The sequence below is a fragment of the Oncorhynchus masou genome, chromosome 5 (genome assembly GCF_036934945.1).
Source record: "Oncorhynchus masou masou isolate Uvic2021 chromosome 5, UVic_Omas_1.1, whole genome shotgun sequence".
In the NCBI taxonomy this organism is placed as follows: Eukaryota; Metazoa; Chordata; class Actinopteri; order Salmoniformes; family Salmonidae; genus Oncorhynchus; species Oncorhynchus masou.
In genome coordinates, this window is record NC_088216.1 from 63,317,926 (window position 1) to 63,332,273 (window position 14,348).

Below are 14,348 nucleotides of genomic sequence, written 5' to 3' on the forward strand. Positions count from 1 at the left end.
TTAGGGAAATTATTGTTCTCTTTACAATCACTTGTAATTAAATGTGAATTTATTTTATTAAAGTAATGCAATTTCTCTTTGTTAATTGATTTTGGAGGGCGGTACTTAAGGAATTTTAAGGAGTTGAGATGAGTGGATAACGGCGAGGATGTGAGGGGAGTACAACGCACTGCTCGAGAATCATCAAAGCGTTTTTAGTGCCGGTGGCGCTATTTGAGAATGGAGTGCTGGTGTGTGTGGCACAGTAGTTGCTCGCTGTGCGCTCTTGCTGGGGAGTCATACTTATAATACGCCGTGCCAAGCAGGGGGTCCTCCACAACATGCTGTGCCTCAACTTCTTCATTACCCCCTACTGCCACATGAACGGATGCCGGTTCATAAAGTTATACAATATTCTTACACAAGAAGAAACCCAATTCTGTTGTTTTTATTTTTCCTGCGAAATGATTAATTGATGCACACTTGTGTACGTACACACTTTGCGTACTATTTGTTTCAACGTTCAGTTCCCATTGCATGTAGGAAACTTTGATATAATTCACGGTGATAATTGTAATCAAAGAAGGAATACATTTCGACAGTTTCTCACTTTACCGGCGAACACTGGCGACAAATTGATGTATCCTATCGCAAACTCAGGAAACATATTCCCATGCGCCTCACCTAATGGGACAAACGCTGACATAAATCTCCGCATGAACGCGCATACGGTTACGCGCTTTCAGCCGGTGACTTCAAAAACCAGATAGAATCCCAACGACCAGCACACAGACTGTGAACGGAGCCTACACAGACGGAATTTGAGTCCTGTGCGCGTTATCAAACTATATCGGTCTTCCCATATGACTGAATGCCCTTTGCAATAATAGTCAACCTCAACGGATTAACCAACGCGGGTAAGTTAATTTGCCAATTTATTCAAGTGTTAAAGAAGGTTCTCTGTCGCAATAACGAACTATAGCCAACCAAATGTGCCACCTGTATCATTCATTTAGCTTTATTTTGTTGCATTCAATAGACTACGTCTTGTACAAGCTAGTGCATTAATAACACCCACTTTCTTCTATAAAGTTATTAGGCTATATGAATTAACTCCACTGAAGGCAAGATAGAAACCGTGGCGGCCAATTATTCTAAATTTAAAGACATATATGTGAAATTGTTTGCCTTTTTATTATACCCAATAGTGCCTTCAGTATTACTAATTGCTTAGTGGTACGTTTTATGATTATCTTATCTGAATTTAACTGTGTTCTGTTATTTGGCATAGGGGAAAGTCATTCTGATATTGGAAATAAAATATGTTTTTGTTCTGTATCTTGAAAATAGCTCAAAGAGTATTAATGAACATGTTAAAAGAGACAATCATATATTGCAATTATGTAGAGAGAGAGTGAGAGATTTTAGGTAGGCTGTCTCCTTGTGAGATCATGCATTTTATTAATCAACTGTAAGTGAATATAAAGCAGAGACAGTGGGTGTACAATATTTGTGGACTCATTAATAAGCCTGTTAATTAAAAGCAAGCCAAGCAGCAGGAATGTGAATGTGAATGTGATCCCTATGAGAACTGTGGAGACACCTGATTGTGAAGCTCCTGGCAGGGCGATCTGGGGGTCACATCCAGTCCACGTTCACTATTGAGAGACATTTCATAAAAATAATAGCCAACCCAAGGAAAATATGGAAAGATTAATCATGACTTTATGGTAGCCTAACCAAGCATTAATTAACAAAAGTTATTCCTCCATTCCACTTACGTAGAAAACGTCTTAGTACACTATCACTATGCTGCCTCTTCATATAATGTGTAGGCTAGGTAAAGCAGTGAGCTGTGCCAATATAGCAAATCTCCTCCACTATGGACTACATTGATGATCTACTACCTAGCGTGGCCACCATCTCCATGTCTTCTAATGAGCGTTAAAGTGTGATATGCTGTCAACAGTGATCTTTTCGGGTTCAAGGTTGGTTCAGTCTGATTGGTTGTTGTTGTGTTTTGGTTTTTGAACAGTGGACCCAGCTGGTCTCCTTGTGTGACATCAAATGAGAGAGAGATTCCACTGTCACTGTTCCAATTAACCCTGCCCTGGATAAATTGTCTGTCTGTCTGTCTGTCTGTCTGTCTGTCTGTCTGTCTGTCTGTCTGTCTGTTCTGTTCTTGGCCTACCCTCCCCCTGTCTCTTTGTCTCTCCCTTGTCTTTCTCCTCTCAGTGGGATGTCTGTAGCTCTGTTCTCCTGGTGCTGTTTGTGTCTCAGAGCGTTGCTGGAACGTGTTTCTCTCTCTGCTCTGTGGGTATCTGGAGGAGGTTGCCCCGCTGTGAGTGTGTGTGTGTGCACTGAGCGTGCTCTACGGGAAGATAATGGCCACATTGCGGGATGTCTGTGATGTTGCTGTGCAACCGTGGCAATGTTCGATCTTGCCCCACATCTGTTGTACCTGCAACGAAATTGCCACAGAATCAGTTTGTGCCTCTTCTCTGCATCGGCTCACTTGCTGACAGATGGGCCTTCCTTATGGCTCTCATCACACTGAGCAGTTTCCAGGGGCTCAGCGGATAATGCTGCACACCCAGAGCTGCAAAAGCGCCCAGTTGATGGTATGAAATCTCCAATATTGTTCTCTAGAGAGCTGAAGAATTCAAACTGTTTAAATCAGCGGTCATCGAGCTCGCCAGCTTGTAGTCCTAAAACCCAGAAATGAGTTACCTCTGGTTCGTTCAGCTGTTCCTATGAGGAAAGAATAGGGTTTTGGGATAAACGCCGAAAATAAGGTCTGAGATTAACTCAGGCTGAAGAGATCTTATATGTTTTGTTCTATGACATATCAGTCAATTAACATGACCTTTAGGGATTATATTGCCATTATGTACTCAAAATTCACAAAAAGTGACTTTAGCTGCTGAAGATGATCTTATAGAACAAAATGTATAAGATCTCCTAAATCCATGTTTACCACATACCTTATTTTTGGCATTTATCCAAAAACCCTACAAAAATTCCATTAATTTTCTCATAGGTCGAGTTAGTGCCTACAAAAAGACGCCTTTACTATTGCTCTCTATTAATTGGGCAGTTGAAAGGCTACTTGCTGACACAATTGTTTCTAGTGCTTTCAGTAGCTTTCCTGAAGTATTTGTTGAGAAATCTGATGGAAATCAGACTTATGAAAGTTAAGTGTTGGTAAACATTGAGAATCTTATGTGTTTATTACATGGCGAACACCTGATGAACAGCATATTTTAATCGACTAATAGATACATGAATGCATCCATTGACTCTTTAAGTCTGCCAAATGATTGAGAAATCAATCCTTTCTTGGGCATTTAAATATACAGGCTATTGAATGATCTTTTTCTCTGCATTCTTATTTTGACTAGAGTGTACAGTTATCGCAGTGGATCACCAGCTGTGTTTACCACAAGACCTCCCATTTGGTTTTGTTTTGGGTGTGGGGGGGGGGGGGTTATTGGCATTGTTCACGGTGGGAGCAAAGAAATGATGGTGAATTAGTCATGCGTTTCTGGTCTGGTTGGTGTGAAGTCTGTTGTTCTCCAGTGAGCCATATGTGATGGGGACAGGGACCAGAGTCCACCTGAGCCCAGCCACCCCCTCCCTTCCTGACTTCCCATTGTCCTCTCACTCTCACATTACACAGAAGGCACACACTCTGCAACCTGACGGAACACTGCTAATCAGATAAATCATCTGATATAAATGTGCTTTTGGACATGGGCCTGTAATCTCTTTATGTAAACCCAGAATGATTCCGGGAGTTTTTGGATCTTTGTTTGGTCGTTCTTCGTGGCCACGCTGGTTGCTAGGAGAGACAACAGGACAGGAGCAGATGGCTTCTGGAGGCTTGTGGCCCAGCAGGTGAAGTTATCTATGCACATAAAACAGAGTCCACTGCCAGCCCAGTGCCCAGTGCCACTTCTTCGCCTCACCTTGCCTCGCTGCTCCCCTCACTACCAGGCCCTCTTCAAACTATCATTTCAGCTGTGTCCATGATCTGTGAAGCATGTCAGGGCCTGATTTTGTTGAGCACTGACCAATTGGTCATGGACCAGAGAGAGGTCTCAGATCTCAGTGTTTAATGAACCAGGCCTCAGAGGTGGCCCTTTGCACTCTGCTGCTAGATTACCCATCATCACTGGACCTACCTCTGTCTGAACACATCTCAATTCATATCATCTCAGTTTTTCAATAGGTTGTTCAATATGTTCACAGCTTTCCATGTGTATATAAACTGAAGGTACACCTTACACTGTATCCTACTCCTCCTCATGTGCTCTCAAAGCCCTCTCTGTCTTCAGAAAGAGTTTCACGCTTGGCCTGGCCATTTGGTTTTGCCCCCCTGGCCTGGCCACCGCCTCGGCGCCAGATGCTAACCCCTGCTGCGTCCTACCTATATCACACAGCGCTGTATAATACACTGTTTAGTAGGGGCTGCTTATCATCAGAAGATGCTGAGAACTCCACCCCAGAGTGTTCTATTTCCACCCCCATCCTGAGTCTTCTCAAAGGACCACCTGTTGACGGCTACATCAAAGGGCCAAAGGAGAAGGGGCTCTGCTAGGCAAGGATGCTCTTTGCCTCTGTGCCCCTCTCTGTTACCCACCGCCTTCCTTTTAAGGTGACAGGGCTATTCAGTCTCCGACTCGCAGTCCACTCCGTTTCTATGGAGGCGCCCCATTTCTCTTTATGTGAGAGAGAAATATTTGTGGTGCCATTCAATCAGAATGCTGCTCAGCCTCTGTCTGCGCCCCATTATCTGCACACTCATTTCAGAGGACTCTGTGATCTCCAATATGAGTCTGGGCTCAGTCAATATGTACAGTACGTCATGTGCATTTTGATGCTGTTTGCTGCCGTCTATTTTTTGGGACTGGTTGGTTTGTTCATTTTGTCAGCAAGGCCTCATTGTTCTCACTGAGCAGACCAACAAGCTAGAGTGTTTTCTTGCGATGCCATTTTTCTGCGAAGTCTCTCTGTACTGTGATTAAAAATACCCTTCTCTACCACAGCAGTGTCAAATGTACAGGGCTGGAGGATGAGATAAAGCCTAACCAAACACTTTGTGTGGGAAAGTGCACTGTACCTCTCTCTCTCAGACACACTGTAAGGTTATAGACGATAAAGGTCTCACCTCAGCAGCTACCGTCCCACTGTTGTTTGCAAACTGCACAGTGGGTAGAACTCCCTCCAGAGACAGGCAAGAGATAGCAGTTTGTGTCTAATCCCCATACAGGCCTGCTTGCAATAACACCACACATTCCCCTTGACAGCAGTTGCTTCTCCTCCTCCCCATAACGCAATCTCCTAGTCCTGGCCTGTTTTCAAAGCACCTAAATAACTCAGTGTAAACCTCAGGGTGGAGTGTTTTTGAAAGTGTGTGTGTGTGTGTGTGTGTGTGTGTGTGTGTGTGTGTGTGTGTGTGAGATTGAGAGGCAAGGCTATCGACCCACAACACCCCTGCAGCAGCAGGTCAATACTTCTCCCCTATAGATTTCCTGTATGGGCCGCACCGTCGTCTGTCTTTAACATAAAAGAGTGGCCTGCCAGGGGCAGAGCAGTCATGCTGCGTTGCCAGGGCGATGGATGGTCCAAACCCATCAGAGAGGAACAGAAAGCTCACCTTGTTCTTTTTAATAAACAACCCAAATGAACTCACATGAACTAGACCAGGGGGTTGGAAACAAGGACTCTGACATTTTACGAGGACATCCAGAGTTGAATACAAATGAAGTCGGTCAGTTAGCTAGTGGTTATTAGTCCTCAGGCCCCATGCCCATTCTCAGAAAGTCCCATCTGTACCAATCACCTTTTGATCTCCTTAGTGCAGTCAGTGGCAGTGCCACTAATTGGGTTATGTCATTATTTCTCAATCATATTGACCTCACACTTGATTCTTACTGTTATAATAAATAGACAGGTGGGTTGGAGATGCATCTCCTAGAGCCCACAGGTATACATAATGCAAGGCTGTGGTGGAGAACGGCTGAAGCATCTTATGATGAAGAGGATGACAGACCGGGAAATTCATTTTTACAACACTAAGGGTCTGTATGTCTCTGTCCTATATAGGCTCCTAAAGAGCCACTGCAGCTTGAGAGGCTAGCACAAGAGGGTAATGATTACTGCTAAGACTGATGAGTGCTGCCATAGCACAGCAACAGGGATGGTGGAAGGGTGAGTAGGCTATGATAGGGTGGTACTGAGTGCTTCTGGGAACAGAGGACAAGGGAACAGCGTACTGCCTGGGGTCTTACGAGGAGGATAGTGTGGCTGCCTGGTGGTGGACTCCATGGCGGAGGAGGATAGTGTGGCTGCCTGGTGGTGGACTCCATGGCGGAGGAGGATAGTGTGGCTGCTTGGTGGTGGATTCCATGGTGGAGGAGGATCGTGTGGCTGCTTGGTGGTGGATTCCATGGTGGAGGAGGATCGTGTGGCTGCTTGGTGGTGGATTCCATTTTCGGAGGAGGATAGTGTGGCTGCTTGGTGGTGGACTCCATGGCAGAGGAGGATAGTGTGGCTGTTTGGTGGTGGACTCCATGGCAGAGGAGGATAGTATGGCTGCTTGGTGGTGGACTCCATCGCAGAGGAGGATAGTGTAACTGCCTGTTGGCAGAGGAGGATAGTTTGGCTGTCTGGTGGTGGACTCCATGGCGGAGGAGGATAGTGTGACTGCTTGGTGGTGGACTCCATGGCGGAGGAGGATAGTGTGGCTGTTTGGTGGTGGACTCCATGACGGAGGAAGATCGTGTGGCTGCTTGGTGGTGGACTCCATGGCGGAGGAGGATAGTGTGGCTGCTTGGTGGTGGACTCCATGGCGGAGGAGGATAGTGTGGCTGCTTGGTGGTGGACTCCATGGCGGAGGAGGATAGTGTGGCTGCCTGGTGGTGGACTCCATGGAAAAAGAGGAGGATAGTATGGCTGCTTGGTGGTGGACTCCATCGCAGAGGGGGATAGTGTAACTGCCTGGTGGCAGAGGAGGATAGTGTGGCTACCTGGTGGTGGACTCCATGGCAGAGGAGGATAGTGTGGCTGCCTGGTGGTGGACTCCATGGCAGAGGAGGATAGTATGGCTGCCTGGTGGTGGACTCCATGGCAGAGGAGGATAGTATGGCTGCCTGGTGGTGGACTCCATGGCAGAGGAGGATAGTATGGCTGCCTGGTGGTGGACTCCATGGCAGAGGCTCAAATCCACAGGCACTCACAGAGGGATATCACACCAATCAGCAGTGACTGATGGTGTGAAACACTATGTTCTGTAGGGATTATATAAAACATGACGGGAGACAAGTTTGTCTACATACTGTATATTTGAATGTACTCTGGACTTTCTGAGAAGTATAGTTCACCAGCCCAGTCCATAGTGTGTTTGTGTCATCATAATGTAGCTGCTTCTGTCCATTTTCGTCATGTAAAATATAGAATGAGTGTACTGAAAACTGTTGTATTTTTACAGCAGGTGGCTCAGTGGTTATAGATGATGTCTTCCTCCTGGTGTCTGCCTCTGGCTCTCCTGTTCTCCACTCTGGCTGTTTCACACAGCGCTGAACCTGGCTCCACACATGCAAAGAGGAGACTGGCACAGCCCTCGCCAGGCAGTGGCAATGCCCTCCAGTACCCTGATCAGGGCTTCCAGAGTCACGGGCATGGGCACGTTAGGGAGCGTGGAGTGGGGCATGGTGGTCAGGGGTCCCGTGGTGCCAAAGCCAGTTCTGGGGCTGGGCTTCTCTCCCGCAGGCCCCTGCACCCCGCAGCTCGGCCTGAGGATGATGGGACGGGTCTGGAGGGCCTGAACCCGGTGAGACTGGAGATGGGTCCTGTGGGCAGGGAGCAGGAGAAGGGTCGTGGGGGCTTCAGGAACCCGTCTCATGCCCGAGAGAACCACCCTCTGGGGCCACGCAAGGGGAGGGGCCAGGGGCATGGGCACCACTTTGACCAGAGGAGACATGGAGGTCGGAGAGATAAGGGTCGGCTCACTAAAGGTGAGTCCCCAATGGATCTAGGGTTATCAGATAATGAGCCGTGAGCCTGTTTGGGATTAGTTCTCTATAAATGTAATATAAAGAGTTCTAAAAGAGCACAAATACTAATCAATTTAAAAACATAATGATAAATAAATTGATTAAGTATTTTAAGTAGTTGACCTTCTACTTAACAATGAACAAAAAAATGTAATACATTTTTCTTGGCAACAGGGAGAGATCTTGTTAGGTGTATATGATAATGTCTGGCTATCCTTCACCTCCCCCACCCCTGTTCTGTCCTTCTCTCCCTCATTGTAGGTTTTCTCCCTGAGCCTGAGCTGGGCTCTGTTCTGAAGAACAGGGATCTGTCTGAGGAGGGATCTGTCTCCTCCGCCGCTGCAGCCGCCTCCTCTCACAAATTGACCCCGCCCACTGAACCCCCCTCCCCCATTTACGTGGTCTTTGGCTCCGGCTCCTATGCGGTTTCCACGGTGATGAGCGAGCATCTCCCAACGCTGCCCCCAGCCTCCACCAAACCCCAGGTACCCCATAAAGACATGAGTGCTTATTAGAAATACCATTGTCAGTTGTGCCTCAGTGTTGTAGGGTTTATAGAGATACGTGTTCATGGTAAAGAAAGCGACTGTATTTCCTATTTGGAAATACCTAGGCACCATAATGGGCTTAATGTATCACATAGCTCATTATTCATCTCAGAAAAACGAGGAGACAGGCTTTTTAAATTACCTATCAGTTGAGGGTGGTTGGAACATAATAGCCAATATGGTAGACTGGTCTCAAGGGTTTTTAGATATGATGGATATAGTTATGCTAATCTACATAACACATGCCTTGGGGGTCAAGTTCACACCATCATTGGTCAAGTAGTAGAATAACCTCTCTGTTACTGTCTTGGTTATTATGTATTCCTGTCTGGTAAATCCATGATTGAACGTCTAGGAGGCAATGGGCTCATTTGTATGAGGAGGGGGGTTGTAGAAGTGTGGTGGGTGAGGTGTAGCAGCCTGGCCCCTCCTCCTCATAGCCATCTGTCAGTCACTTTCTCCCAGTATGCTGCCTGCCATCACAGCGCTCACACACACAGCGTTAGATATCTTCTCTGCTCCTCAAATATAAATACTCCTTCTCATCTATCATCCATCTATTAATCACAGGATGCTATCAAACCACCAACACACTCATTAGACTGGTAAATAACAGTACTCATCTGTTCCGAGGAGCCTACTCTTTGTCTGTGGTGCTTTCCTCTCCCAGGCCCATGGTGCTTTCCTCTCCCCAGGCCCATGGTGCTTTCCTCTCCCAGGCCCATGGTGCTTTCCTCTCCCCAGGCCCATGGTGCTTTCCCCAGGCCCATGGTGCCCCTCCCCAGGCCCATGGTGCTTTCCTCTCCCCAGGCCCATGGTGCTTTCCCCAGGCCCATGGTGCTCCCTCCCCAGGCCCATGGTGCTTTCCTCTCCCCAGGCCCATGGTGCTTTCCTCTCCCCAGGCCCATGGTGCTTTCCTCTCCCCAGGCCCATGGTGCTTTCCTCTCCCCAGGCCCATGGTGCTGCCTCTCCCCAGGCCCTGGTGCTCCCCAGGCCCATGGTGCTTTCCCCCAGGCCCATGGTGCTCCCCCCAGGCCCATGGTGCTTTCCTGGTGCTCCCCCCATGGTGCCCATGGTGCTTTCCTCTCCCCAGGCCCATGGTGCTTTCCTCTCCCCAGGCCCATGGTGCTTTCCTCCCCAGGCCCATGGTGCTCCCCAGGCCCATGGTGCTTTCCTCTCCCCAGGCCCATGGTGCTTTCCCCCCAGGCCCATGGTGCTTTCCTCCCCAGGCCCATGGTGCTTTCCTCTCCCCAGGCCCATGGTGCTTTCCTCTCCCCAGGCCCATGGTGCTTTCCTCTCCCCAGGCCCATAATTCCAGAGTTACTGTAGCCCTGTCTGGCTTTACTGGCCTCTGTGAGTGTTTGATGTCTGAACTGTCTGACTGCTTGGTATGCTGTTTACAAGTTGCCGGAGAACCTTGGAAACCGTGTGTATGTCTTTATTCAGGAGCTATCAGATATCGGCCTGAAGTGGAAGCCTCGCTTGGAGTGGACCTGGGTTCAATGACACAGGGATGCTGGGAGCGTTCTTAATTAATATTTGATTCCGGCTGCTGGCTAAATAAACAGCCAAGCACTAATATCCCACATCTAATTGATGTTCCTCAATATTTCCTCGGGGTGAGACGGAATGAGCTGGGATCAATGTGCACCAGAAGCCTGGTTGGTCCAGTCTCTCAAGACATCACCAGGAGACCTCTCAATGTCAAATTGACTTCATAATAACCTGCTATTATTTTGTTAACACAGCCCAGAGGTCCAGGGGATATGCATTATGTAAAGAGTTTTGTTGAAGTTTATGACATATCGGTTTTGGCTGAGTAATCCTCAGAGGAGTTGTTTTGTTAAATTTGACTTCAACTTAAAATTGCTTCGGCTCAGGGTTTAATATTGTAGGACATTGTTGACAGTGTTGGTAAAATCACAGCTGTGTGAATCAGCACAGACCTTCTCCTCTGACCAGTAGTAACACTACCATCTGATGTATGTATGCTGCCTCAGGTCCATAAACAGTGTAGTGGGTAGCCATGTCCTCCGTAGCCAACTGATTGCCTGTAAAGCACTCTGGGGTGTGAAGTCCTGGGTGTTCACAACTAACAGGCTGTTTTATGGGCCAGGTGGCAGTGCACATCAACACCCCAACAGAAACATACTGGAATGTAGTTAGAGACCAATGGTGTGAGGCTGTAATGGGGTATTTTCTCTGCATTACAGAAGTCTAGCCGGGGGAAGATGCAAGGAGAGGTGATGCCCACTCTGGACATGACTCTGTTTGACTGGACAGACTACGAGGACATGAAGCCAGTGGACGCCTGGCCATCTTCCAGGAAGAAAGGTCAGCACTTTAGATGTTTTGAGAAGATACAGCTAATGTTAATGTTGGTGGAAAGTCACACATGAATGTGTTCACTCCACCCCCCCCCCCACCCCCCCATAAAAAACATACAGATGTAGGATCTTAATTTGAGCCAGTCTACTACAGCAGGAAAATAATCCTGCAGCAACACGAAATCTGAATTATTATGTGGATTATAATTAATGGACATTTTTGTAGGGGTTGATACAGTTTCATAATGTGGAAATTACAAACTTCAGAATCATTTTAAAACCTCAAATACACTACAAATGTAACATTGCCTGGATTGCAGAAAAAGTTCTGCTATAACAGGGTGATCATATTAATGTCCTACATTTGTAATGATCCCTTGGCATGTATTGAACACGCAGCACAGAATAAACACGTGTGATATATCTGTTATTTCTATTGACATTGAAGTGTTTGCTTGATTGTCCATCTATTTGTCTGAGCCTGGGTTGAATCATTCAGTCCAAGTACTTTATTGGCAATCTGTTGTTTGTTGTTTTGCATGCTGAAGACAAGCGGCGCAGTAAGAACCTGAGCAGTGGCAATGTGACAGTGGACACTGATGCCATCGAGCCATGTGACCACCATCTGGACTGTCTCCCAGGTCAGTGACTAAACTGTCGCACATCCATTACTCTCCTGACCTCTGATCCTTGACCTCTGACCTCTCAAGTCATGGTTTCCTGAAGGATCGTTATGATAAAGGCCATGTGACGGTTGAAACATTTGTTTTTAAATTTACAACCAGAAGTCACATGGTTTCTCCCTCCATCCCCTCCTATAGGCTCCTGCTGTGACCTGAGACAACACGAGTGTAAGCCTCACAACCGGGGCCTCAACAACAAGTGCTATGATGACTGTATGTGCGAGGAAGGTGAGTAAGGAATGTATCAGGTGAAAGCCACAGAACATCAGAGATTTTGAGAGAACACAACCAACAAACAGTAGGTGATAAAGGTATTTTTATATATGTCAGTAACCTGCTTATCCATCCTCTATTGTCCTATTACTTTGTCTAAGGGTTCCGTTGCTATGCCAAGTTCCACCGGAAGCGTCGAGTGACCAGGCGAAGGGGCCGCTGCGTAGTGCCAGAGTCAGCCAACAGTGACCAGGGTGCCTTCATCACAGTGTGAGGGGCGACAGACACACACCAGAGGCCCCCACACACACCACAAATTGAACATGACCACTCCCTCTGACAAAAGACAGAACACAGGTTATACATCACCTGACAGTGATAGTTCATTCAGCATTTTCATACTACCAACTCATATCATCTCCCCCACTTCAATGCCACAAAATCATGTACATGTATGTTAGGTCCAAAACAACAACTGTGCAGTGTCTGATTATCTGTGTCCTGTACATATGAATGTCTTTTCTGAGAATGGATTGATTACCAATTGCTTTTCTACTGATAATGTTACACTACTCTTTAAAAGGTAATTAGTATGATAAGCAAACATGTTTGTTTGAGTTTCCTTTTATATGTTTAACTATATGTTTTATTTATACAATACTTCAAACAGAACTCTCTGTCTATATTGTGTTTTTTTTTTCTTCAACTTAATTGTATGTGATTAAATTCTTGTACAATGATGACGGTTGTCCCTAGTGTTATTGAGGGTTGATCTCTTGGGTGTAGGATTTAGCAATGTCAAATGTCCAGGACCTCATGTTACATCATACCACAGAGTTCCACATGATACAGAGGGATCTATGGCTCATGTGAGTCAGTGGGGGTTCATGTCCTTTAACCATTTCATGGACAGGCAGGGCAGAGGCAGGCTTGGTTAAGATTCTTATCATTATGCTACCTCGATGGATTCAGTTTGTTTAGTCACGGGGATCAGGGTCTTTTATGAAACATTATACTCCATGACACCAGTGAGAATAATTCTTCTCAGCACTCTGTGTGGAGACAGATGTGAGAGTTGGTTCCAAAGATCCACAGGAGCTCTGAGGATGGGGCTGTATGCCCCCTGCTCTCAGTGGGATGCAGTGTGTCAGAGCCCAGGGCCTCCTGGAGGAGGACAGATGCTGTCTCTTTCACTTTCTTTCCCTGTCTCTCTCTCTCTCTGCTTCTACGCAGGTGACCTTGATCCTCCACAGTCTCACTGCTGCATCCCTCTTTCACACTTTCTCTCTTGTCTCTCTTTCAAATGGAGAAACAAGGTGGTCAAACAAAAATTGAAACACAGAGTGTAAAGAAAGTGAAATAAATGACATCAAGTGCATTGGTGAGTAAAGCATTAGCTGACATGAAGTGTATTAGTGAGTAAAACATTAGCTCACACTCCCACCACACAATTGCACCTGTATCAATATTTGATCAGGCAGAGTAAGTAATACTTGTCTTTTGTCCCAAACAACCAGCACACTGGGAGCACCATGTTGCTCTCACTCTGATTTACAGTCTTGGAATAAAAGCAGTAGTGATGTATTTTTTTATAATAACCCCTGAGAAAGTGTTGTGCTACTGAGTGCACTGCTGAAACTTGGAAAGCAGCCAGTCGAATGATGGATCACACCCAGCCAAATCGTGGCAGGATACATGGGGAATAGCAGCATCAATAAGGGACCTGCCTAGACTGTAAAACAGCCCATAAAGCCTTTAGATAGAAAGGAATGGAGAATTGTTTAACACTTAGTGTATGAGAAGATGTTTCAGAGGAGTGTTACCACATATTCAATTAAATTCCGATTATTGACTTGGCTCCCAGGTGTAAAGCAAAATTACAACACAAATTAAAGTAATACATCCATCTGTCACAAACACCTCCCTCCCTCCCTTCCTATCCCTCCCTTCTCAGTCCCCTCTAGAGATAGAGGATACCCGACCAACGTGCAACGAGACAGATGTGGCTGTTTCTACGACATTTTGAGATCAAATACGTCTTTAAATTAAAATGACAGAAATTATACCCGCTTTGAATAGAAACATTATTGCATGAATTCTACGTTGGTTACTGTCGCTGATGTCACAGAGGTCAAAGAGGTCAACAGGAGGTCAGGTCAGGGGTCGCACCTGCTACGGTTGGCCAGTGGCCATCTGCCATGTTACTGTCACAACAAATGGGTTCATTACCAGCAGGGTGCAAGAGGACAGACACCTTAAAAGAATTGGGAGACACTAACGATAACCAGGACTGTTTAATCCCTGTCACACCATTAGCGATAGTTAGAGCACTCAACTTGGTTTCTAAATAGTTTTAGCATGGACATTACCATTGAAGGCTACCACCATTTTAAAGTAGTCAACTGGATGGGGATCCTTATGGGTTGGGAGCAATCAGCCAATGGGAAAATCTCAATTTCATCCTCCTCAAATCCCATTGAAGGAGAAGGTCAAAGGGGAGGGACCTCTGCCTTTCTCATCAATGGGTTTTGGGAAGGAGAC

At 46.4% G+C, this 14,348-nt stretch overlaps 1 protein-coding gene across 1 annotated transcript; it reads left to right on the forward strand.

Moving 5' to 3' along the window:
* Positions 1–727: 727 nt before the first annotated feature.
* On the forward strand, positions 728–12,548 carry LOC135540072 (draxin-A). Its single transcript, XM_064966404.1, has 7 exons — positions 728–896; positions 7,472–7,997; positions 8,298–8,521; positions 10,798–10,918; positions 11,460–11,552; positions 11,733–11,822; positions 11,969–12,548. The coding sequence occupies exons 2-7, from the start codon at positions 7,493–7,495 to the stop codon at positions 12,079–12,081; spliced, it is 1,146 nt and encodes a 381-aa protein (XP_064822476.1). The 5' UTR covers positions 728–896; positions 7,472–7,492; the 3' UTR covers positions 12,082–12,548.
* The last annotated feature ends 1,800 nt before the right edge of the window (positions 12,549–14,348 follow it).